At 57.4% G+C, this 24,457-nt stretch overlaps 1 protein-coding gene across 2 annotated transcripts in view; it reads left to right on the forward strand.

The window, feature by feature from the left end:
* The window catches only part of MOB2 (MOB kinase activator 2), a 49,955-nt gene that overhangs the window by 9,925 nt on the left and 15,573 nt on the right, over positions 1–24,457 (forward strand). Inside the window, exon 1 of one of the 2 annotated variants that reach the window (XM_032640035.1) lies at positions 22,881–23,005. The exons of the other annotated variant lie outside the window; for it this stretch is intronic. Coding sequence (XP_032495926.1) covers positions 22,896–23,005 — 110 coding nt within the window. The 5' untranslated portion in view covers positions 22,881–22,895. Of the gene's footprint in view, positions 1–22,880; positions 23,006–24,457 lie in introns of those variants that run through there. 2 annotated transcript variants of the gene reach the window in all.

Genomic DNA, 24,457 nt, shown 5'->3' on the forward strand with positions numbered 1-24,457 from the left:
CAGGACAGGGCTCACTCCCTGCCACGAGAGGAGTGTTTTCTGTTGGCCGAGGGCCCTGTGCCCTGCTCGCCTGACGAAGCATGTGGCAGGTGCTTCCCTTTTGGGGTGTTCGTCTTCTCTCCCAGACCCACAGGTAGCTTCGCTCCCTCGGCACGGGAGCAGGCAGGCAGGCACCAGGGCACCCCGAGCCAGGCTGTGGGCAGCTGGCCGCGGGGCATCAGCCCTGCAGGGTCCGGTCCCAGGAGGGGGTGCCGGCGAGGAGGGCTGAGCACCCACTCCGTGTGCCGTCTGCAGGTCAGGTGATCTTGGGGTCACGATTGCTTTTTGAGCCCGGGCACCCGGATCAGGGGAGGGGGCTCCCAGCCCCTGCCCTGCGGACTGGTTTTGGCTGGGATGTGTTTTCTGGGAGATGCCTGCTGTGTGGCAGGTGTTCTTGTGACCGCGGTCAGGTTTACTAGCTTCAGGGACGCAGACGTGCTCACGCCCCACAGAGCGTTAAAAGCACCGAGGGCATGCGTTGGTGGTCTCGCGGGTCGCACCTGTCATCACGCAGGCTGTCCTTGCTGCCTCCCTGCCCGGCCTGCTCCCTGCCTCCGAAGCAGGGCGTCGGATTGGGTCTGGGTTGCCACCTGCAGCGGGCCCTGGGTCTCGGGGTGCTGTTTGCAGAGCGCTGCACCGCCCCACATCCGCTCTGCGCTGTCCGAGTGAGACCCCGGCGCTTCCCTGGACGTGGGCACTGCAGCAGCGACTGAGAAATGCCTTGTGATAAAAACCCTTGTTTTCTAGTACATTCTCGTGTTCCTGCTGGAAGGCCTCCTACCTTTTTGGCTGAAGAAGTGCAGGGCTCAGCTGAGTTCTGTCAGGGGCTCCCGGCATTTATAATTCATGTGAAAATAAATGTGTCCTCTTGTCATGACCTTGCTGGCTTTCATGCACTTCCTCCCAGGCCAGCCTAGTGCAGCTGAGTTTTAAGGATGCGTGATTGTCAGCCCCACGAGGCAGGAACGATCCGTACATCCTTGCTCGTGTGAAGCCGTGGCGGGGTTGGGGGGGAGCTGTGCTTCCTCTTGGGGTGCTTTGTTCTTTTCTTGTGTGTCACCTCCTCATGGGACTTGTGGTTGTAGGTGGGAGCGTCGGTGGTTTGCCGGCCCCTAAGTCTGAACTGTCACCAGGACAGCAGTGGGGCCTGTTGTTCACGGCAGATGTCCCCTCTCTCCTGAGATGGCTCCACGCCAGGGCGCAGCGCCGCCACCCTGATGGTGGAGCCCGTGCCCCTGGGGGCGTCAGTGGAGCTCATGTCCCATTCACGCAAGATCCAGGGCCTGCCCAGACACCAAGCTGGAGTCCCTCCCCGCCTCGCTCCACCGGGGCCCCGCGTGGCCGTCCACACAGCACGGGGTTGGGGGGACGTGCACAGCGCCAACCTGGAAGCAGGTCTGTGCCCCCCGGAAGCCCTCCCTTCTCTGCTCTGCTCGGGGACTGGGGCGATTCCAGTTTACCTCCCAGCTGGAGACCTCCCTGGGCTGCACGTGTGCTCCGTGGGACCTGCGTGGTCGTTTTCTGGATGGAGCAGCTCTGCTGTGTGCCGGGGGTGTGGGGTTGCAGTGGCAGGGGCCCGAGGGGTCTGCTGTCGGTATCCGCCCTGCCTCGGGTCCACCTCCTCCTGCGTGCGGGTCCTCCCTGCTCCCATCAGCACAGGCAGGACCCGTGGGGACAGGGCTGGCCGAGGGCCGGTGTTGGTGGCAGTGCATGTGGTGGTCAGAGACACTGCCTCTGCCATCTCACAGACTGGCCTCTGGTCCCCCGTCCACCACCAGCTGTGTGACCTTGGCTGCTGTGTCAGGTCTCCAAGCCTCAGGCGATCCCCTTGTGTGGGGGCCTTGGCACCTCGCTGGCGGGCGGCGGTGTCCTGGTGTCTGTTCCTGTCGTGCCTGCCGCGGTGACTGTGTGGTGGGAACAGGCACTGCTGTGAGGGACATGGTGGCTGCGTCTCCATGGTTCCCTCGCCCTGCGTTTACCCGTGGTGGGGGGATGTCAGGGCTGGGCACACAGCTGTGCTTCCACAGCATCCGTGGACCTTCAGGAATCAGCGCCTGTGGCGCTACAGGGGGACGATGATGGTGCTGGGCTTGGGCTGGCTGTCCCCAGGGGAGGGAGGCCACGGGACTGGACGGTGGGGTGGGGGTGTAGTGAGGGAGCTGCCCCACCCTGTGACTCTTCCCAGAGCCGGGGAACTATGGGACCACAGGTCACTGGTCTTTGAGTCGGCTCTGATAGTTCAGGTGTAGGATCAGGACACTGCACCTGCAGATGTCCCCAGCTTTCTGCTGATTCGCAGTAGTTGGGGTCACAGGATCCTCCTGGTCACACAGCAGATGGGAGAGCAGTGGTAATCACGGGCCCCTGCTGGCCTCCGGGAGCTGCGTGTACCTGCCAGGAGCAGTTCACAGGCACCACTGCACTGCGCTTTTCCATCTCTCGTCTCTTTCCCAGAAGTCTGGGTCACTTGGTTTCTAACAAAAACAATAAAATGTCCCCTAAAATGACGTTTGGAGGATCTGGGGTGGAGACCGCACTGTTTGGCCTGTGCGCCTGGTCCTAGAGCCTGACTGCTCACACACCCCACGGTCCTGGCTGCAGGGCCTGATTCAGAAGCCAGTTGTGGGTGGTGTGACCACATGAGGGTCACAACTTCACTGGGCTCCCTCCAGGCAGGCCCATGGTTCCCTGGGCTGACCCAGCTCCAGGGCCACAGGCTCTTCTAGACCCGGGCACCTGTGGGTGGAGTTGGGGAGTGTGTCTTTGTCTTTGACTCAGATCTTCCGCAAACCACCAGAGTACTGACCGTGCTGTACTCCTGCTTAAAAGACCCTCTGGACCTCCTTGCCTAAGGGATGAAGTCCCCATTTCCTTCCATCCCTGACCCCCAACCCATGGGTGCCCGTTGCACTGCAGCCTGGTCAGGCCTGTGATGTATCCTCTTCAGCCAAGACCCCTGGCCTGTGCTCACGCTGTCTCCTTGGCCTGGAGAGCCTCCCGTCTGCCTGCCTGACTCCTGTGTGGCTTTCTGGCCATGGGCTCCTAGAACATTTGACCTCCACCTTCAGGGCCCAGTCACAAATGGGGGCAAGGATGGAGCTTCCCAGCTATCTTCTTAAAGATGCTTGCCCTGTCTGTTAGAAAGAGAAATTGAGAAAATGATCCCATTTGCAATAACATCAAAAAGAATAAAATATTTATGAATAAACTAAGCAGGTGAAAGATCTGTATGCTGAAAACTATTAAGACATTGATGAAAGAAATTGAAGAAGACATAAAAGATATTTTATGTTCATGGATTGGAAGAATTAATATTGTTAAAATGTCCATACTACTCGAAGCACAATCTACAGATTCAGTGTAATCACTATCAAAATTCCAATGGCATTTTTCACAGAAATTTAAAAAATAATTCTAAAATTTGTATGGAGCCACAAAAGACCCCAAAGCAATCTTGAGAGAGAAGAACAAAATTGGAGGGATCACCGTCAGTTATTTCAAGCTACATTATAAAGCTACAATAATCAAAACAGTATGGTATTAGCATAAGAACAGACATAAAGATCAATGGAACAGAAGACAGAGCCCAGAAATGAACCCATGTGTATATGGTCAACTAATTTACAACAAAGGAGCCAAGAATATACAGTGGGGAGAGGACAGTCTCTTTAATAAACGGTACTGGGAAAACTTGACATCCACATTGAAAAGAACTAAACTGGACCACTTTCTTAGGCCACACACAAAAATGAACTCAAAATGGATTAAAGATTTGAACATAAGACCTGAAACCATAATACTTATAGAAGAAAACATAGGCAGTATGTTGACATTGGTCTTTGTGAGGATTTTTTTTGCATCTGACACCAAAAGTAAAGGCAAGAAAAGCAAAAATAAACAAGTGGCACTACATCAAACTAAAACCATCTGCATGGCAAAGGAGACCATCAACAAATGAAAAGACAGCCTAGGGAATGGGAGAAAATATTGGCAAACCATACATGTGATAAGAAGTTAATGTCCAAAATATACAAGGAGCTAAAATGTACAAAAGACCCAAATAGACATTTCTCCAAAGAAGATACACAGATGGCCAAGAGGTATATGAAAAGATGCTCAACATCACCAGTCATCAGGAGAACGCAAATCAAAACCACAAAGTGATACTACCTCACAGCTGTCAGAATGGCCGTCATCAGAAAGAGAAGAGGCATCAAGAGTTGGCGTGGATGTAGAGAGAGGGGAAGCCTTGTGCACTGCTGGTGGGAGTGTGAATTGGTGCAGCCACTGTGGAAAACAGCATGGAGGCTCCTCAGGAAACTGAAAATGGAATTACTCCATGATGCAGCAGTCTCACTTCTGGGAGTATTTCTGAAGGAAATCATTACCTGGAAGAGATTTCTGTACTTCTACATGCATTGCAGCACTATTCACAATTGCCGAGGTATGGAAATAACCTACGTGTCCATCGATGGATGAACGGATAAAGAAAACATGGTACGTGTGTATGTATATGTAGATCCTTCAAGAGGGAAAAGGCCGGCCACCTGGGGACACACAGTGCCCACGTCACTGACAGAAGGCACATCCAGACCCTGTCAGATGACAGAGAAATGGGCAAGAGGCTCCGCGAACGGACAGCTCCCAGGAGAGGACACGGTCTCGCCCTGGTCAGAGGAAGGGGCCCGGCCACGCTGCTCTTCGCCGCGGGCGAGGGGCTGCCCAGGGCTCAGGGTCACCTGTCGCTGCTGACTTCACGTAACTGGGCAACCAGACCTACGTAGATAGTCTTTCCTTTTAGCGCTTTTACACTTAGTGTGCTCACGCTTAGGTCCCACCCCTCCCGAGCTGTGGGCCGAAGCCCCGCTCACGTTCAGGCACACGTGCGCCCTCAGCTCCTGAGGCGCCGGGCGGTGTGGACACAAGGGGGAGAGCACGGTGCCAGGGGAGGCCCGGCCGCCGCCTCTGGGGCCAGAGGCAGAGAAGCTGCAAAACAAGAGGGGCCCCAGATAAGCGTCGGCTGAGTGACTGGCATGGCCCACGTCTCTTACAGAAGGATTTTGAAAGCAGCCTTCGTTAATGAAGATCAGCAAGACCCTTCCTTTTCATCTCTGCTGATTCTGGAGCATTTAGTTGAAGTTGCCTAAAAAGAAGGCCCACTCTCCCCGCTGCTGTCTGCAGGCTCTGCCCTTGCTCCGTGTCGCTGGCCGGTCATGTCAGAGCCCCTTTGCCTGGTTGTGATGTCGGGGCTGCCAGCATCCACTGGGATCTCTGCACAGGCTTTGCTCCAGTGAGTGTCCTTTTCCATCAGACCTCGCGTGAACACCTGGGCTCTGGTGGCCCTCCCGATAGAAATCTGCTCTGTGTCATGGTGGGGCCCACACTAGTGCCTGTGGCGTCCCCCTCACAGATTCCAGAATGTGCTGGGCCCCACTTGTAGCTTCTCCCTCTGTTCCATGTCTAGTGTCTTCTTGGTGCCCCAGTCTGTCTTCGTCCACTCCTCCACTGGGGTGGCTGGAAGCCGCCCAGAAAGGCCCCCGTCCCCAGTCTCCTGTGCTACCGCAGTGTTCTGGCCTCCCTCCAGCCTCTGTTCCTTCTGTCGGCTCCCCTTGCTGGCCATCCCTTTGGAGGCAGGGCAGCAAGGTCTTGGGTCTGTGAACCAGGGTCTCCTGTGGCCGGCCTCGGGGGGGGCCTCTCCTGGCCTCTTGCTAGCATCCCAGAGAGGCGGCGGGGCCCTTCCTGCACGCCAGCCTGCCCGTGGCCAGAGTGCCCGGCAAGACAGGTCTGCCTGGCCACCTGCCTTGGAGGAGCCCCTGCGAGGCACCTTGTGAGGCGAGTAGCTGGACACCCAGCGCGAGGTTCCTGGGTCAGGTGTTAGAGGGGATCCCCAGGCTGCCTTCTTTGTGTATCCCGTGTGGCTGTAAGGACCCAGCACTGCAGAGCTTCTTGTGAGCCAGTGGGGTCTGAGGGCATGAAAGCAGCCACTTTGTAAAGGGGACCGTGGCATGTAGTGGGCACTATGGCAGCTCAGGACACTGCGACCCTGCCCCCTCTCGCTCGCTTACCCACACTGGGTAACTGGGGATTCTGGGGAGAGGGAAATAAACCCTTAGTCCCATCAGAGCTGACGGACAGATGAGCAAGGCCCCATGGGACAGCTGACCACTTCCTCTTGCGCTCCAAGCATCCTCTGGGCCCGCAGAGGGCCCATCCTCGCACATGGCCCATTCTCTGCCCACAGAGGTGATGGGAGAGAGGTGATGCCAGGCTCTCACAGTGGCCATAGGCAGGCCGGGAGCTTGGTCTAGGAGACATCTGACACAGACCTCTCTGTGTGCTAGCCAGGAAACCTCCCTTCTCAGAGCTCACAGTCTTTGTGTGGTCCCCACTCGCCTCCAAGGTCAGAGCTGGGCACTTACTTTTGTTTACTTTGTGTCTCATTTTCTCTTCATTGGGTGAGAGGGAGAGAATAGGTGTGAGCCTTCACCTTTCTGAGGTGTAGACGCACTGATGAAGGCTGCGTGCCAGTGTAACCCGTGTGAGTGTATCATAGTTTACCTGAGATGGTTGTTTCCTGTGAGGTGGTCATAAACACCGTTGTGGGTCCATCTCTCTTTGCTACTTGTTTTTTTTTTTTTTTTTTTTTGCGGTATGCGGGCCTCTCACTGTTGCGGCCTCTCCCGTTGCGGAGCACAGGCTCCGGACGCGCAGGCTCAGCAGCCACGGCTCACGGGCCCGGCCGCTCCGCGGCGTGTGGGATCTTCCCGGACCGGGGCACGAACCCGCGTCCCCTGCATCGGCAGGCGGACTCTCAACCACTGCGCCACCAGGGAAGCCCGCTATTTGTTTTGTAGGAAGCCCGTTGGGGGCCCTCCCTTGATGCTACATCTTGTCACACGCTTTGTTACCGGCTGCCTGCTGGGTGGCCCAGGCCCTGCCCTGGCTGGCGCTGTCTGTCCTTTATGGTCCTCCATTTGATGGGTGACGTGTCAGTCCATTCTCACCGTGTTTCTTCTTAGTGGGGCTGAGCCTGTTTGATGTCTTTTATTACCTTTTATGAGCTTTCCTCTGTGAACTGCTCGGCAGAGTCTCGGGATGCTGTTCAGGTTCGCGTGCTGCGCTCACTGCCGGGAAAGGGATTTTTTCTTGCCCGTGCTTCCCGCGCAGAGGGACTTCCCTCCGGTGCCAGGAGCTGGTGCCACACTCAGATGTAGTAAGACCTCGGAAGCAGCTGGGCTTGGCGCCTTCTCTTTGCACAGCAGGGAGATTTCACTTTTCTACCCGCAGACACGCTTGCCGGGGCTCTTCTTTCTCTCACCGCGTCAGTTCCGTTCATTTGGAAAATGCTCCCTCCCATCGTGTGCCCGAGGCTCCCGTGCTCTCCTGGCCAGGCCCAGGGTGCCCAGGAGCCAGTCGGCCTCCGGCCCGAGCCCCACGCTCTGCGAGTGGGGACACGCTGGACTGGTGGGCAGCTGCCATTTCACAGACGGAAGGAGGCACAGAGTCGGGCAGCTGCCCCGTCCCGAGGCCGGGAAGTGACGGCCCCCTCTCTGCTCGGAGCCCACCGAGCCTTCTCTCGAGGCCTCTGGGCTGTGTCTAGGGGCCCCCAGGAGGAGGACCGACCCACCTCTCGGCCCTGGGCTCTCTCTCCAACACAGGCTCTGGGCCGGGGGTGGGGGGCGGTGGGGGGCACGTGGAGCAGCTTGCCGGACTTGCTGGAGGAGAGAGGGGGGCTCCGCAGGTTGAAAGCGCCGCTTTTTCTCCCCGCGTGTGGCTCCTTCGTCCACCAGAGGGCGCGCCGGAGGCCGCCAGCGGGGCCTGGGGCCCGGGGCGGGGCTTGCGGCCACTGGCCACGGGGAGAGAGGAGAGGCGCGAGCTGGAGCGAGCTGGAGCGAGCGGGCGCTGAGTGGTCCCTCCTACTGCCTGCCGCCCCTCACGTCCGCGCGGGCTGCTGGCTGCTGCCGGTCCGCTGGGTGGCCCGTATCATATGGCGGACCGGCAGCGGCCGGTGGGCTTGGCTGGAACCGTCCGATCGCCTGGGAAGGTGGGAGCCGCGGGCGGACGCCGGGCCTGCACGTGATTCCCACTCCCACCTGCGCGGGGGCGGGGGGGCGCCCCGCCTCATCCCCTCAGGTGCTGGGCGGCCTCAGTGTTTCAATCTCTGAGTGTCTGGAAGGTGAAACAGGTGTTTTGTCGTCTCAGGCGGTCCGCCGCCGGCCTGTTCATTTTACCCTGCTTCCCGCTCCCCCGCCCCATGCTGGGATTTTGTTTGAGGGATTCTAGACAGCCTGTGCCCACTCCGTCTGGTGGCACCCGTCAGGGTGGCGGACTTCAGGGGAATGTGTCCATTTTGTGTCCGTGTTTGGTTCCTTGCTTAGCTCTGAGCTCTGGGGAGGCCCAGCTCTGGGCCCACCGCCACTGTCTGGCTGTGTTTGAGCACCTTTCTAAGGGGCCGCCAAGAGGAGGGTCTGCATTTTGCTGCTCGCTGACCTTGAGTGAAGTGTTTACTTCTCAGGGTCCTCATGAAAACAGCAACCCCACACGGAGCTTGCTTTCTACTTGGCCATTCTGCCATGATGGCCTGAGACCTGGGACAGGGGCACTGCCAGGACCAGGGACTCTGCCTGTGGCCCCAGCAGAGGGGGTGGGGACCTCTCTGAGACACACAGGCCTTCTCCAAGGGGTGTCAGAATCTCGAGAGAGGATAGGGTGTGGCTGGTGGCAGTGCGGTCCCACAAACGCGAGGTGCCGTGTGCACCGGGGCTCGCCAGGGGCCCCCCTTTTTGAGCAGGCCTCCCATGTGTCGCGCCCTCCCTGTGCAGGCAGGAGCCTGGGTTAGCAGCCTTGGCCGGGCTCCGGGTGGAGAGTCCAGTGGGCGACAGATATGTCCTTTGTCCTTGATCTCTGGGCACATCTCCACAGAGACAGTGGTGTCCGTTTGGAAGCCTTGGGCTGGGACTTGGGTTATATCCCATGGCCTTGGACAGGGTGCAACTCACCCTCAGTGTTGGGTCAAGGGGTTTTCTTCATTTTATTTTATTTTTTTAAAAGAGAGAGGTGAGTATATGATTCAGTTTTTTTTTATTTTATTTATTTATTTTTGGCTGTGTTGGGTCTTCGTTTCTGTGCGTGGGCTTTCTCTAGTTGCGGTGAGCGGGGGCCACTCCTCACTGCGGTACGTGGGCCTCTCACTGTCGTGGTCTCTCCTGTTGCGGAACACACGCTCCAGACGCACAGGCTCAGTAGTTGTGGCTCACGGGCCCAGTTGCGCCGCGGCATGTGGGATCCTCCCAGACCAGGGCTCGAACCTGTGTCCCCTGCATTGGCAGGCAGACTGTCAACCACTGCGCCACCAGGGAAGCCCCCAAGGGGTTTTCTGACTCCCTGGCATCGGAAGGTGGGGGATGAAGAGAGGGGTTATCCTGAGGTGCTGCCTGGGGCGGGGGGTTGGGCAGGGGCTGAGCTGTGCCGGGAGACTGTCTAGATGAGGCCAGCCAGCCTCGCAGGCAGGGCAGGGCCTGCCTTTGTGAATCTGCCTTAGCTGGGTGGGAAGCCTCCCCACAGACGGGCACAGGAGGCGTGGGCATCAATTGGTAGCCGAGCGTGGGGGCCGTCAGGGAGGGGAGAGCCCAGGGGGCCCTTGACGGAAGGGGAGCCGGGGGCCACCTGCCAGTATCCTGGGTGGCGCCTGGCCCTGACGCCTGAGTAGGCTGGGCTGGACTTGTGTGTGGAACCTACCCCCTGCCCAGGCCCACTGGAATGAGAGCTGAGGGTTCCGGAAAGGCAGAGACCCACGGGAACAGAGGTGGGAGAAAACAGCAGACAGAGGAGGAAGTTGGAAAGCTGGTGAGCAAGTGGAGCGCAGGCTTGAGGCAGCTGGAAACTGAGCGGGCTGGGAAGTCTCTGCTGAGGAGCCTCAGGCTTCTGGATCTGTGGGACCTCGGAGCCTCCGAAGGAGCCGGTTGCAGGTCTGGAGGTGCACGGGAGAAGCAACCAGACACCCTGCTCCCTCCCACCTACCTTGAATCTGAGGGTTACTGTCCGGAGAGCACGAGTCCAGCACTGCACCAGGGCCGCCAGCATGCAGGTGAGGCCTTGAGGACATCCCGCAGCCACAGTGGTGAGCTTCCCCAGCCCAGTCTTGGACCCCAAGACCTGGCAACCGCAGTCCACCCTCCAGGTAGAAGAGTGCCTGGAGTCTGACCCGCCCAAGAGAAAAGACCTGCAGACGCTGACAGTGGAGGGGCCGACGGACAGCACCCGTGCTACCTGCTATAGGGAGGCACACGGTACCGCAGTGACATGCCCTGAGTGCCGCCCGCGCACCCAGAAATGTCAGGGAGCTCTTCAGTGCCACCTTTAAGTATGAGTGGGTGGCCAGGGCCACCAGGTGTTTTGTGGAACGTGTGAACAGGAACGGCAGAGACCAAATCCTATAGAAAGAGAGGGAGCAGACTCTGAACAACCAAGTAAAATGAGACTGTCGTTAGTTTCCTCAGAGACTTACAGACCATGGAGAACGCCGGCAGGTAAGAACTGACTGGTACAAAGAAGGAACATCCAGAGAATTAAAAAGAACGCTTGCAGGTCAGAGGTGCGATAGCAGACTAAAAACCTGATAAAGGGATAGGAGATAAAATTTGGGTGTATTTCCCAGCAAGTAGAACAAAACGTCAGGTATGGGCACCGGGAGTGCCAGAGCGAAGACCTTAGAGCGCCAGCGCAGGGGCCCTGCGGCCGCGAGGGGGCGCCAGAAAGAGCAGGAAACAGAAAGAGGGAATTTTAAGCAACTCAAAAATTTTCCAGAATCACAGGAAGTGAGTTCACCCCACGCCCCACACAGTGAATGCTCCCTGTTCCCACAGCAGGGGACACGGTTGTGACATTTCAGAGCACGAGGGCTAAAGAGAGGACTTCAGAAGAGAGGGACAGAGAGGAACAAAGCAAAACAAACCAGGAATCCGAACAAAATTCCAACCTGGAAACTAAAAAATAGTCTTCAAGAGGCTGTCAGAAAAGGACTTGCAACATGGGCTTAATTTCACATCAGCCAAACCGTTAATCCTGTGTGAGGATAGAATAAAACTCGCATGTGAATTCTGAAAAACACAGTGCATCTCATCAGCCCCCTTTCAGGAAGCTTCTGAGGAGACCCAGTGCCGAAGGGAGAGGGAGGGGGTCTTCGGCCTTGGGAGGGACAGCAGCCCTGCAGAGGGCTGGGGAGCTACCTGGTCACCTCCGGGGGTGCAGGGAGGGGCCGCAGCTAAAGAGACCCGGCTGAGACTTTCATTCCGGGCTCCCTGTCAGGAAACCACTCAGAAAATACTGAGGGTGGTTCAGGTTACTTCCGAGGCGTTGGATCCAATCGTATGTCTTGTTTGGGGCCTGTCCTTATACAGATCTCCCTCAACTTACCGTGGGAATTACATCCTGACAAACCCATCCTAAGTTGAAAATGCATTCAGTACACCTGACCTCCTCGCCTGCCTTAAATGTGCTCAGGACACACAAGTTAGCCTACAGTTGGGCCAGATCATCTCACACAAAGCCTGTCGTACAATAAAGCGTTGGATGCCTCGTGTAATCGATTGAATATTGTACTGAAAGTGGAAGACAGATGGTTGTGTAGGTCCAGAATGGTTGTGGGTCAGGTTCACCCTTGTGATTGCGGGCTGACTGGGGGCTGCACTGCTGCCCGGTCTCACTGCTGGGAAAAGGTCAAAATGCCAGATTCCAAGTACAGTTTCTACTGAACGTGTTTTCCCTTTGCACTGTCATCAAGTCAAAAAAATCACAACTCAAACCATAAGTCAGGGATGTCTGTATTCTTAATTTTCCCAATTAATAATTCCTGGCTTCAGTTTTCAGACACGCCACACTAAACCTAACTCCGTGTGGTCGGCGTGCCGTGCCTGGGGTGGCTGTCAGCTCGCAGACACGCGTGTCCACGTTGCTCCCCCAGCATCTTTCCGTCCTTCCTCATCCTACGTGCAGTGCTTACTTTTTAAAGACATTTTTTGGGAAAAGGCGTGACCAGTGGAGGGAAGCTCACCCATAATCCTGTATTTCATCACGAAGTGAGTTCTGATGACGTCGGTCACCTGGACCCTGGGTGCAGGCAACCACCTTTGTGAACACCTTTGTGTTCACCTGGCGGGCGCAGGTCACAGGCTGGACATCCTCTAGGCCTGTCTTGGTAGCGATCAGCCCCGCTCTTGTCTCCGAAGTTACGGGATTGCATTGGAAAAGCGTGTGTGTGTGTGATGATATGAGTGGTGTTGAGGTGTCATTTACGTTCCACGGCGTCCTCCGAGTTGAAGCGCGCCCCTCGATTAGGATGGGTTCTCGTGGGCAGTGGCGTTCCCTTCGAGGCGCCGCCTCCCCGTGCCCTCCTGCCGCTCCTCTGCTTTCTGGACCAGTTCTGCCTCTGGTCTGTGGTCACCGGCAGCCGTGTGGCAGTTCATTCCCTTGATTGCAGAGCAGAGTCTGTTGTGCGGCGGGGCCAACTTGCAGTGGTGGGCGCTGCCGTCTGCACCCCTGTCCCGCGAGCGCCTCTTCCCTGCGGCTCCTCTGGCCTGAGTGCTGCCCTCCTGCGAGCCGGGCCTCCCCTGGAGGAATCTGAGGTCTGGGCTGCAGCATATCTCGCTCTGGCTTTCCTCTGACTTTCTGACACTCCCACGTCGGATGCCTTCCCTCTAATTTAGAGAAGAAAACAGATCTCCAGTCGGAGGCGAATATGCCATGGGGACTGCTTGACTGCCGGCCGCCCTTTGACCTTGGTGAGCCGGGGGTCCAGAGGAAGAGTCCCCTCCTTCTCCTGTGTGCCCGGCTGCGTCCCCTTGTTTCTCCCATAAAAACCCCCAGGTCCAGGCCCTCACCAGGCCTGATGGCCGCAGTGGGAGGTGGACAATGCAGGACACCAACCCGGCAGGGCGGCCGGGGCTCTTTGATGATCGTTGACCCTCACGGCCTTCTGAGTGCTGTGACCCAGGCGCGGCCAGGTTCGTAAGCGTGCCGTGAAGCTGCTCAGCTGGCTGAGCGCATCTTATGCTCATGTGGGGCGAGTGGACATCTTCAGGTCTGCAGCTCCGACAGTCGCTGCGAGTTCTCCCCGGACCCCTGACGGGTGGCGTTCCTGGCGGTGGTGAGGGGACAGCCTGGGGCCTGCGGGTGGGGGGCTGTGGGCAGGAACTCAGTCTCCGCCTCCACTGGGCTCCTAGCCTGACCTCTCTTGGGGTCCTTCCCTCTCTGGAAACTTCCTACAGCCCTTCCATGTGCAGTGGACCTCTTCCATCTCTCTCTGACGTTTTTCTCGGGAAAGGCTGTTTCTTGATTGGATTTTAGTGTTTTGGGTGGGGGGAGATTCCCAGTGTTGGTGCTGGAGTGCCTGTGGGGACAGGCCTGTGCGGGGACAGGCGCAGGCGTCTCCCTTCTGTGTGCACTCCGGGCCTCCTTCCTGTGGACTGAGCCTGGGCTAAATCTTGCCTCCGAGCCTTTTATACCAGCGGGGAGGGCGGGGCAACTTGGCAGGACCCACATCACCCTTTATCACCCTTTTCTTAGGCGGCCTGGGCTCCGTGCCAGCTTGGCTTGTGAAGACTGGGCGGGGGGGCAACAGTGTCCTAGTCCCTGGCCATGAGCTGGCCTCTCTGTGGGCGTGGAGCGCACTGGGGAGCGTTGCTCCTGGTGCCCCCAGGCCCTCGCTGGTCACCACCTGGCTCTGCATCTGCTCGTCTGGCAGCCAGCGCTGCAGGGGTCAGATGTGGCTGCGCAGTCTGGGCGCCCCTGGGGTCGGTGGTGGCCAGGGGCCCGGCAGACCGACTAGGCTCCACCAGCCACTCCCACTGGGTGGCATTTGGCTGGACCTGAACCTGAAATGCCACCATGACGTGTGGGGCATTTCTCTGCCTTGTAACTTTGTGCTGCTCTCCTGGCCCTGAGCCCTGCAGGGGTGCAGCCTGCCTCCCCCCTTCCCTTTCCAGGCGCTCTTCCTGCCTGGCCTCCGCCCTGCTCCAGCATCTGGGCGTTTCCACGCTCACCCTGGCAGCCGGGCTCCGGGCTGGCGCTTGACCTCCACCCTGACCCCACAGGGTGCTGTGCAGGGGTGTTGGACAGGTGTGTGAGGGATGTAGGGTTAGCCCTGGAGGGCGATGGGCCGGAGTCCGGCCCCGTTCTCCCCCAGCGCCAGCAGACCTAGCCGCACTCAGGCTTGGAAGGGGCGAGCCCAGCAGGGGCTTTCTCACGCCAGAGGGGAGAAGGTACAGCGGCCCTTTCTCCTCTCTGGTGTGAGGTGTGTTGGCAGTTTCCCGGGAGCGGTGGTGGATTCGGGGCTTCTGACTGCAGCCGCTTCCTCTGCCAAGCCGGGCTGAGTGGGAGGCGGGGATCCGGCCCTTGAAGTCGGGCTCACCCACCTGCCTCCTGAGCAGCTGCCTGGGCTGTTTGTGACGAGCCGCCGAGGGCCCTGCGTTCTGCCTGGGCAGCTGGGCTTTAGCCAGGCATAGAAATAGGCTTCCTTCCCTTCCAAAGGTGCCTGTCCCCTCGGGGGAGGGGGTTGGTGTTAAGAGCAGAGGGTCTGGAGCAGGTGGCCTGTGTCAGATCTGGACTTTGCCTCGGCTGTGCCTCCGTTTCCTCCACTGCAGTATGGGGACGTCAGGGTTCAAGTGAGTGAACACTGGGAAGTCACTGGAGCCCTCGGGGAGGCCACAGGAATGGAGTTGGGGCACCGAGGCCCAGGAGTTGGGATTCCGGGAGGTCATTTCCTGTCTGTCGTTGCTGGTGCACGTGCACGGGGCTCCCGGCCAGCGCGGTCTCGGGAAGCAGAGCGAGGCTCTGGCCACCCGGCTCGGGATGTAGCAGGTCCACTCGGAGCAGGGGGAGGTGAGGAGATGGCCTCAGCCCGCTGTGGGAGGGGCTTCTCCTTCCTCCTCTGTCCCCTGGGTGGTGTGGGATGAAGACCTCTGTCCCTGCACCAGAGGGTGTCGCTGCAGAAACCCTTCCACTCCTGCCTCTCCCACCACTGCCGCGTGTGTCCTGAGTGCTCTTCCGTTGGTCCCAAGCTGGTTTCTTGGAGTGGAACTCTAGTTTTCCCCTCTGAGATCCAGCGTGGTTACCCCATGGAGTGGTGACCCCGCGGAGTGGTGACGCCATGGGGTAGCATTGGCTGCGACGTTGGCAAGGCGTCCCAGCACTTCTGACTGGAGTCACAGAAGCACCTTTTTCAGTCACTCCCGGGACCTTTCCACTCATGAGAACAGTGACTTTACCCCAGCAGTTTTCCCATACTCCAGGGCACGAGCTGGCTAGGCTCTTTGGGGCATCTGGATGTGGCCCCAGCGTGGATGGGTGGCAGTGGGGGATGGGCTCAGGAGCCTGCGGGGGGAGGGGCGGACACTGTCTGCAGGCCGGTGCGCTCCTGGTGCTGAGGAGAGAGACAGGGCAGGCCTGTGAGAAGATAGCCTCTGTGTGGCCGTTCCAGTCCCCTAAAACCTTTGCCTACTTTTTCATTCTTGAAAACATAGACGAAGCTATTTGTTACCGTGAAATGGATCAGTCCTACAAAAAGGAGCTGAGAAAGTGGTAGTCAGCCTGGTAAGTGCCGTCCAGTGTAGAAATAAGACATCCCAACACAGTCGTCTTCTTTTTCTTTCCTGTGTTTCTACAGTGAATCATTCATAGCAACATAACACATGCAGAGAAAGCACAACTCCGAGTGCACGTGCGTGCGCGGGTTTCAGGTTAGCGCACCACGCCCTGCCCATGTCACAGAACCGGAAAGGAGGCAGCACGCAGAGGCCCTGCGACCCTCCTGTCCCCGCCTGACATCTGGCACCTGGTTGCCCTTGGGTGTCCCGTGAACGGAATCCCGAGCCAGTGACCCTGTGGGCGGTGGCTTGTTTCACTCTCTGCAGGCCTGCGGGACTCACTGCTGGTGCGCCAGCAGGAGTTCCTGCTCTCTTGTTGGTGTGTGGTGTGTCTGCCTCTGGTCAGCTTTTACGGAGGTGTAATTTACATTCCACTGAATCTGAAACGTAAGCTTTGTTGAATTTCAACAGAGGTGCGTAGCCTCTGCCCACCCACAGGGACAGTATAGAACATTGGACGTCCCCTCAACACACCCTTGGGCCTTGGCAACCACTGACCTGCCGCCTGCCTTCTCTTCTGGCTAAAATCCATCTAGAGGGATCCCCGAGTGTCTGGTGTGTGGGCTCTGCCCCTTCTGAGCTGCCTTGAGGCTCACCCCGGTGCTTGTGTGTACTGCACTTTCTTCCTTCTGTGGCTGAGAATTGGGCTCTTTCACAAATAATACAGATGGCTCAGCCGGAGGCCATCTCCGCTGTTTCCCACGTGTTCGCAGATCATGAATCGCGCTGCTGTGGGCACTGATGGCGTCTTCGTGTGCCCGACGCCTTCGTCCTTGCTGCAGAAAGGAGAAGAGTTGCTGGGTGGCTGGGGAAGGGCATGTGTGGCTCTGGAAGACTTTCGCCCTGTCCTCTCCACCCCCTCCAGCGGCTCTGGTTTCTGCACGTCCCGCTCAGCCCTTGTTAGCCTCTGTGGTCGGACTTCGGCCGTCCTGGTGGGTGTGGGGTGTAGCTTCTCTGGGGAAATGTCTATTACAGTCTCTTGTCCATTTTTCAGTTGCATTTTGAGAGTGCTTTGTCTGTTGGGGACAGAAGTCCTGTATCAGTGTGTGATTTGCAGACCTCCTCTCCCAGTCTGTGGCTTGTCTTTCCATTTTCTTACTAGTGTCTCTTGGGGTACAAACATTGTTACTGTTGACGCTGTCCAGCTCCCCGTCACCTTCCGTGGACTGTGCCCTTGGCGACTTGCTCTGTTACGTGCAAGGACTGAGCGTTCGTTCCCGCTGCTTCCGAACAGAATTCCCAGTTTGGCACATGGCCCTTTCTGCGTGTCTGGGGCTGGCCTCCTGGAGGGGTCGGGGCAGGCAGGCAGGGTGCCTGGGTGGACGTGAGCACCTGAGTCTGTGTCTGCCTCCTTTACTGGAGCTCATGCGTGTAAAAGAGGTGCAACTGGGAGGGCGGGGAGAGACGCATTCTGACACCAGCCATGTACCTGTGAAGGAGTGGGAGGGCCGTGGCCCCCAGCTGCATGAGCTTGTTCACAGTGCTGTCAGGGGCCGGCGGGGCAAGCCTGGGGTGGGGGGCAGGGGCACTGGGGGTGGCCAGGGGAGGAAGGGTGGGAAGAAAGGGCACCATTGCCCAGCAGCTGTACTCGCAACTCACACGTGTGCTCATAAACACGCACATACACTCACAACACAGACTTACCCACATAGATGCACATACCTCGCGCACATGCTTGTAAGTACACACACTCACAGCACACACAACTCACACATTCATACCCATTCGCATGTGCACACATGTATACACGACTCACACACATACAAATACATACACACACCACTTGATTTTGTTTTTAAAAACGCTAGTTTTTCCCCCAATTTTTTAAAAAAATAAATTTATTTATTTATTTTATTTTTGGCTGAGTTGGGTCTTCGTTGCTGTGCGCGGGCTTTCTCTAGTTGCGGCGAGCGTAGGCTACTCTTGGTTGCGGAGCACGGGCTTCTCATTGCGGTGGCTTCTCTTGTTGCGGAGCACGGGCTCTAGGTGCGTGGGCTTCAGTAGTTGTGGCGCACAGGCTTAGCTGCTCCACGGCATGTGGGATTTCCTGGACCAGGACTCGAACCCGTGTCCCCTGAGTTGGCAGGCAGATTCTTAACCACTGCGCCCCCAGGGTACCTTTTGTCTCAGATATTTTAGTTTCCATATCTACAAGTTCAATTTAGATCTTAAAAAAAAAACAAACCACGTTTTTAAAAAAATCTCCTTATCACGTGTCCAGTGCTTCTCCTGTCTCTGGAACAGATGGGATACAGTCATGGTGACTTTTTAACACCATTGTCTTCTGACTGTGTCATTGAGCCATTTTGGGGTCCTTTTTGATCGATTGCTTTGATTCCTAGGAATGGATTGTTTTCCTCCTTTCCTGAGGTTGTTTGGATGCAAGGCCTTGGGGTCTTTGCCTTGTTCGGTGCTGGGTATTTTTGTGTGTCTGTGTTCCTTGGACTCAGTTGGAAACGATTGAGTCTTTTCAGTTCTTATGTTTGTTCTGTGTTGGTGGGATTATGGCGATGTTTCATTTCAGGCTGGTTTTTCTCACCACTGACACAGAACCTCTGGAGGTCTCCACCTGGTGCCACTCTGGCTGGTGGGGAAGGAGCTCTTTTTGGGCCCATGCGAACCTTGAGGAGGGTCCTGCAGATCCTTCTGGGTGGCTTGTCCCTCCCGCAGCAGTTCCTTGTACATGTGCCCTGTCCCGAGCTCAGCCAGGGACCCCATGGGGCCCCTCAGCACGTCTGCCGAGTTCTCTCTGCAGCGCTTTCCGCTCAGTGTCCTGTCCCCCTGGGGCGCTGCCCCCAGACCTCTGGCTGTTTGACCTCTCAGTCTCCCCGCTGAGACGCCTCAACTGGGATCCCTCGGGGCCCTCCTGGGTCCCCTTCCCACCATGCCGATCCGTCCAGGCGGGAGCAGACCACTGCAGCGTCCCCTCGCCGGTTCCCGTCTTGCAGGGATCACTGCGCTCTGTTGCCTGGCGTCCAGTGTCTTGAAAACTGTCGTACATTTGTCCAGTGTCCTGTTGTTAGAGGCAGGAGGTAAAAACCGGTCCTCATTACTCCCTCTCGACTGGGAGTAGACGTCCCAACTGGCAGTTTTAAGGGCTTTCTGGTTTAAAAGGTGCACAGGCTACAACATGGATGAGCCTTGGGGACATTATGCTCAGTGAAATAAGCCAGAAACAGAAGGACAAATCCTGTCTGATTCCACTCACGTGAGGTCCCTAGAGGAGTCACATCCATAGAGACAGGAAGTAGATGGTGGGTGCCCAGGGTTGGGGGAGGGGAGGGGAGTGAGTATTTAATGGGGACAGAGTGTCCATTTGGGAGGCTGGAGAAGTTCTGGAGGGGGATGGGGGTGATGGTTGCACAGCAGTGGATAATATACTTTATGCCCCTGAGCCGGGCACCTGAAAATGGTTGCAATAGTAACGTTTATGTCGTGTATTTTGCTACAATAAAAAGAGTATTTAGAAATGTTTGTTTTTTCAAGCAGCTGCCTTTGTGAAGCCCTCAGTCCTGCCGTCTTTTGGCTGTTGTCTCTTGGTTCCCTCACAGGAGCAGTGTTGAAATTAGCTGGAGACCCCTGCCGCTCCCCTTCCTCTTGCATCTTCTGAGTTACGTCGTGTCTGGTGCTCCTGTCATGCAGGGTTGGCTCTCCAGGTGGGATGTGCTTGGTGCTCACACCGCCCTCAGCAGGTGTCCTTAGAGCGTCGCGTGTGTCAGGTTCGCCTGGAGAGCTTCTTCACCCACATCCCGGCTTTTCTGCAGAGTTTCCGGTCAGCCGGGCTCGTGAGCCTGAGAACTGGCATTTCCGACAGGCTCCCAGGTGATGCTGGTGATGCTGGCCCAGGAGCAGGTAGCGAAGCAGCCGTGTAACTGTGTGGAGGCCTTGTGGGCGCAGGAGCACGTGAGCTGCACACCCCTCGCGGAGCGTCTGCCGCCTGCACGGCCCGGTTGATGCTGGGGCAGGACGGGTCTTTGTGTGGGGCCTCCACCCACAAGACGCCAAGAGCACCCCTCACTGGGAAAACTGCAGACATTCTTACACATGCTTTTTCAGAACATAGAGGAGGAAATACTACCTAACTAATTCAGTGAGGCTAAAATAAGACAAGAACCTAACAAGAAAAGGACAATTGCAGAGCACTGTCCTCCGTGAACACAGATGTAAAACTCCCTAAGAAAGTATTAGCAAAGCGAATCCGGCAAAAATACATAAAAAGAATAACAGGTCATAACCCAGAGAGGGTGTTTTCCCAGAAGTCTAAGCTTAGCTGACCTTTGAAAATCAGTCAGTATAATTCACCACATTAACAGAATAAAGGAGAAAAGAATCTCAATTAGATGTAGAAACAGTGCATGACAAAATATTCACGTAAGCAATCAGCAAACCAGGAATAGAAGGGAATGTTCTCAAGTGGCAAAGGGCACCAGGAAAAAATCTAGAGCTCGTGTCAAATGTTCAATTGAAAGACTAGACTGAACATCTTGGAGGAACCAAGGAACCAGGCAAGGACGTTCTCTCTCACGACTTCTGTTCACCACTGTGCTGATGGTCCTAGCTGTGCCATGAGGCAAAAAAAAAAAAGAGAGAAGAAGAAAAAGAAAGAAAAAGTATAAGTATCGGAAAGGAAGAGGTAGTTTGTTTGGGAAATAACGGTCATATATACTTATAAAATTATAGGAAACTGCAAAAAGTCTGCTAGAGCTAAAGAAAAAAGGTGAATTTAGTAACATCTCAGGATACGGGATACAAGCTGCTTGGGCTCACGGCTCCTGTAGCTGCTCTTCTCCAACCTGTGGCCCTCAGCTCAGTGCTTGGCCAAATCCCCTTCCATCTTCTGTTTCCCATGGCACTGCCTTGCTGTTTCTTCTAGCCTAGACTTCATTTCAGTAACTTTCATTTGTGGTTCTTACTTTGAGTTCTTTTGTCTCTCTTTTCAAATCTTTCTTTTTTGTTTTTTTGCGGTACGCAGGCCTCTCACTGTTGTGGCCTCTCCCATTGCGGAGCACAGGCTCCGGACACGCAGGCTAAGCAGCCATGGCTCATGGGCCCAGCCACTCTGCGGCATGTGGGATCCTCCCGGACCGGGGCACGAACCCGTGTCCCCTGCATCGGCAGGCGGACTCTCAACCACTGCGCCACCAGGGAAGCCCTCAAATCTTTCTTTAAATCGCTTTATTTCTGAGGTTTTCAAATTCCAGTTTATCGAGGTACAGTTTTCATCTGTTTTGTGTGTGTGTTTTTGGAGTGTTTTAGTTATTACTCTTCCTTTTTCTTTTCTGTTTTCATTGGACTCAACCTTGTAGCTTTTCCCACTTGCTCTTAAGTGCACCAAATTTTCCTGCACCTTCAACTAGGGTTCTGGGCCCGATGGCTTTGCTGCCTTCACAACACGGGAGCCTCTTCTTCTGTGGTTTCACAAAGCCACTCAGAACCTCCAGGTTTATCACCATCAGTGGGGGAGGTCGGAATGATCCCCGGGGGTTGGATCAGAGATGGAGGCGTCAGGATGAACTCACGTCTAGCCTAATGTGGTTGCAGTGTACACGTGAGTGGGGATGTAAACATATAGATTGGCACGCACACCCGTCTCCTTGCTCTGTCAGCTGAGAGGGTCTAGGAAAGTGACATCCCAGCAGCAGTGGGATGACCAGGTCAGTTCTCAGTATTTATTCATTTTATTTTTTTAAATTTATTTATTTTTGGCTGTGTTGGGTCTTCATTGCTGTGCATGGGCTTTCTGTAGTTGGGGCGAGCGGGGGCTACTCCTTGTTGCGGTGCACCAGCTTCTCGTTGCAACGGCTTCTCTTTGTTGCAGAGCACAGGCTCTAGGTACACAGGCTTCCGTAGTTGTGGCCCACGGGCTCAGCAGTTATGGCTTGCGGGCTCTAGAGCGCAGGCTCAGTAGTTGTGGCGCACGGGCTTAGTTGCTCCGCGGCACGTGGGATCCTCCCGGACCAGGGCTCGAACCCGTGGTCCCCTGCATTGGCAGGCGGACTCTTAACCACTGCACCACCAGGGAAGTCCCAGGTCTCGGTCTTTAATTTTCTCCAATAGAGGGACCCAGGGCTTCTTGAAGAAGAGTGGCTAGCTGTGGGACCAGGGCAGGGAATATAACAAGATGAGCCTAGAGGCACCTTCTGCTCAGTTATTCCAACTGCCCGGAGGCTGTGTCCTCCCAACCCAGGGCCTCCAAGTCTCACTCGCTCACTGGGTGAGCGCGGTGCCTGGGTTCCTGCCCTGGTCCTCACGTGCATCTGGGGCTCTGTCGGCGTCCCCAGCTTTGCCCGGGCAGTCAGCCTGCCCCACTACACGTCAGGTAGTCCTCTCGGTGGCTTCGGAGTTGCCGCCGCACAGAGCTGGCCTGAGCCTGGACGGATGGTTGGCCGGGCCCTCTGTGGGACACAGCGTCGGGGACAGAAGCCTGGGCTGAGGCCGGGGTGCTGTGCTGCCGCTGGACGGGGCTTCTGGACAAGCGTGGCCGTGCTGCCCCCATCGGCAGCAAGCTGTCCCCATGGTCAGCCAGAGATGAGGGCTGCGGAGAGCATCGTCCTCTTTCACACGTTTGCTTCTGCAGTCCCTGGTGGTCTCCTGTGTGTGGCCCAGCTGTAAAGGAGGCCTCGGCCCCACAGCTTCTTGTACCCCCTTGGGAGGCCTCTGGCCGTGTCCGTTGGGGTCTCCACCGCCCACTGCCTACGCCAGCTCGGCTCCTGCTTGGGGCGCCCCGGCCTTGTCTTCCCAAGGCTGTGGATGCAGACACCACACGCCCGCGTCTGCACTCTGCAGGTGCATGGTCAGCCGTTCCCTGCAGCCCAGCTGGGGCGCCCGCCCAGCCCCGCCTGCTCAGAGAGCTTTCCCGGCCACATCGGAAGGGCCCTCGTGCCACGGCGGGGCCTCACTGACGGGTCCTGTCTGTGGGCTATGCCTGTCCCCTCGGCAGTGGCCTCGCCCCACGCTGCGCCCGCACGGCGCCACTTTGAAAAGGCGATTGAGACACTCCCTCGTGTAACCAGACTTGGCCGGCCTCCGCCTGTAAAAGGAGCAGCTGTTTGTCCCTGCCCGGCCAGAGCCCGTCTTCCTCCCCCGCTGTCCTCATTGGCTGGCGTGGCTGGCTCCGAGTCAGGGCGAGTCAGGGCTGCTCGGAGGGCAGGGCGGCGGGGAGCAGCGCCGGTGCCGGGGCTCCCACTTTCCCAGCCTGCTTCCGCGCTGCCCATCATGCTGGGAGACCACAGCAGTGTCCCCACAGACCGGGCTCTGCTCAGCCAGCCCCCGAAGACCGGGCTCAGCTGCAAGATGGTGCTTCAAGCAGTCGGCAAAGTGCTCAGGTGAACGTGGCAGGGGCGGCGGGGCTGTGTGACTGTCCCTAGTCCCTGCCCCAGGGCTCGATCTCGGGAGGAGTGGCCGTAGTTGTCCTCTGGGTCAAGTTGCCGTGGTGTGCAGACCCCTCCGGTGGGACTGGGGGGCTGATGGGCCCCGGGCGGGCACGGCCCCACCTGTGGATGCCTGGGAACCAGCTGGACACGGTCAGAACTTTGTTTGGCGTGAGGTTCTCCCTAGAGTCCTGCGCTTCCTGCTATTTTGGGGGGGGGGGGGCCTGAAAGGGAAGTGTTTGGCCCAGAGGGTCTGGGTAAGAACAGGGGGCGCCCATGACCGGTGTCCGTCTTTCTGATGAACCACGTCTCAGACCGCAGCAGACCTGCCTCGTGCCCTCCCGAGCCTGCTGGACAGAGCCTTCGCTGCCCCCGGCGTCTGGCCTCTGGTCCCTGGGCAGGATGGCCAGAGTCTGTCCACCAGCGGCCTTACCTAGAGAACTGCCCTGGGCCTTGTCTGCTGTAGGGGCGTTACCAGAAAAGCAGGTTCTGACCTCTTTTCTCACCTCTTTCTCTGACCTGCTGCAGCAGAGCCTCCGGTGTCCCACACGAGGGGTTTGGAGAAACTCCAGCGCCTCTTCTGTCTCAGGGTGGAAGCGTCTGTTTCAGGCATTCGGGAGAGCACTGGGGGGCCCGGCTCAGCCCAGCGGGGAGGGGAGGGGGCCCAGGGTAGGCTCCTGGCGGGGTCAGGAGCGCTGTCCCTCCTCACCCAGGATGTGTCACAGTTTAGACTGAAATCAGGTTTCCTTCAACGTAATAATCTTGTATTTGCCTGTAATTTGGGGGGTCGTAACTTTTAAGTGAAAGTATCTTTTGCTTTTCTAATCCTGTCTTTAATTGCAACCAAGCTAAGCAGGCCTCTTGGTCAGGGTCTGGGGTGAGGGCCAAGTGTGGCTGGTGGTGGGACCAGCAGTGAGCTCTATGACCTGTGTCGCCGGCTTCCTATGGTTTGCACCCTCCTCTCCCACAGGGGCCGCCCTCTGCCACCCAGGGAGGACTCACGGGGAGTCTGCCCTGCGATGTAAAGGTGTGGGGCAAGCTGGCAGTGCCCCCTCCAGGTCGTTGGTTCAGATCAGGAACGGTGACGTCCCCACAGCGAGTGGGGGCCGGTGCGTGCCTGTGTGCACATGGCATGGTGGGAGGGGCCCGGACGCCGAAACAGGCTCCACGGAGGACAGGAAGGCAGGGCCAGCCCTCTGAGCTGTCTGCGAGAAGGAGGCCAAGGCCGTCCCCCTGGGGGATCCGAGAAGACTCTCCAGTGAAGGTGGCGGTCCAGCCAGGTGTTAGAAGAAGAGCAGCTTATTAGCTCACGGGTAGGGGAGGATGCGGGCTCTGAGCAGCGTGGCCGCCTTGTGGCTGCGGTTCTGGACGGAGCAGTGCCCCGAGCACCTGATGTGCATGGACGGT

This window comes from Phocoena sinus, chromosome 8 (genome assembly GCF_008692025.1).
Source record: "Phocoena sinus isolate mPhoSin1 chromosome 8, mPhoSin1.pri, whole genome shotgun sequence".
NCBI classification, from domain to species: domain Eukaryota; kingdom Metazoa; phylum Chordata; class Mammalia; order Artiodactyla; family Phocoenidae; genus Phocoena; species Phocoena sinus.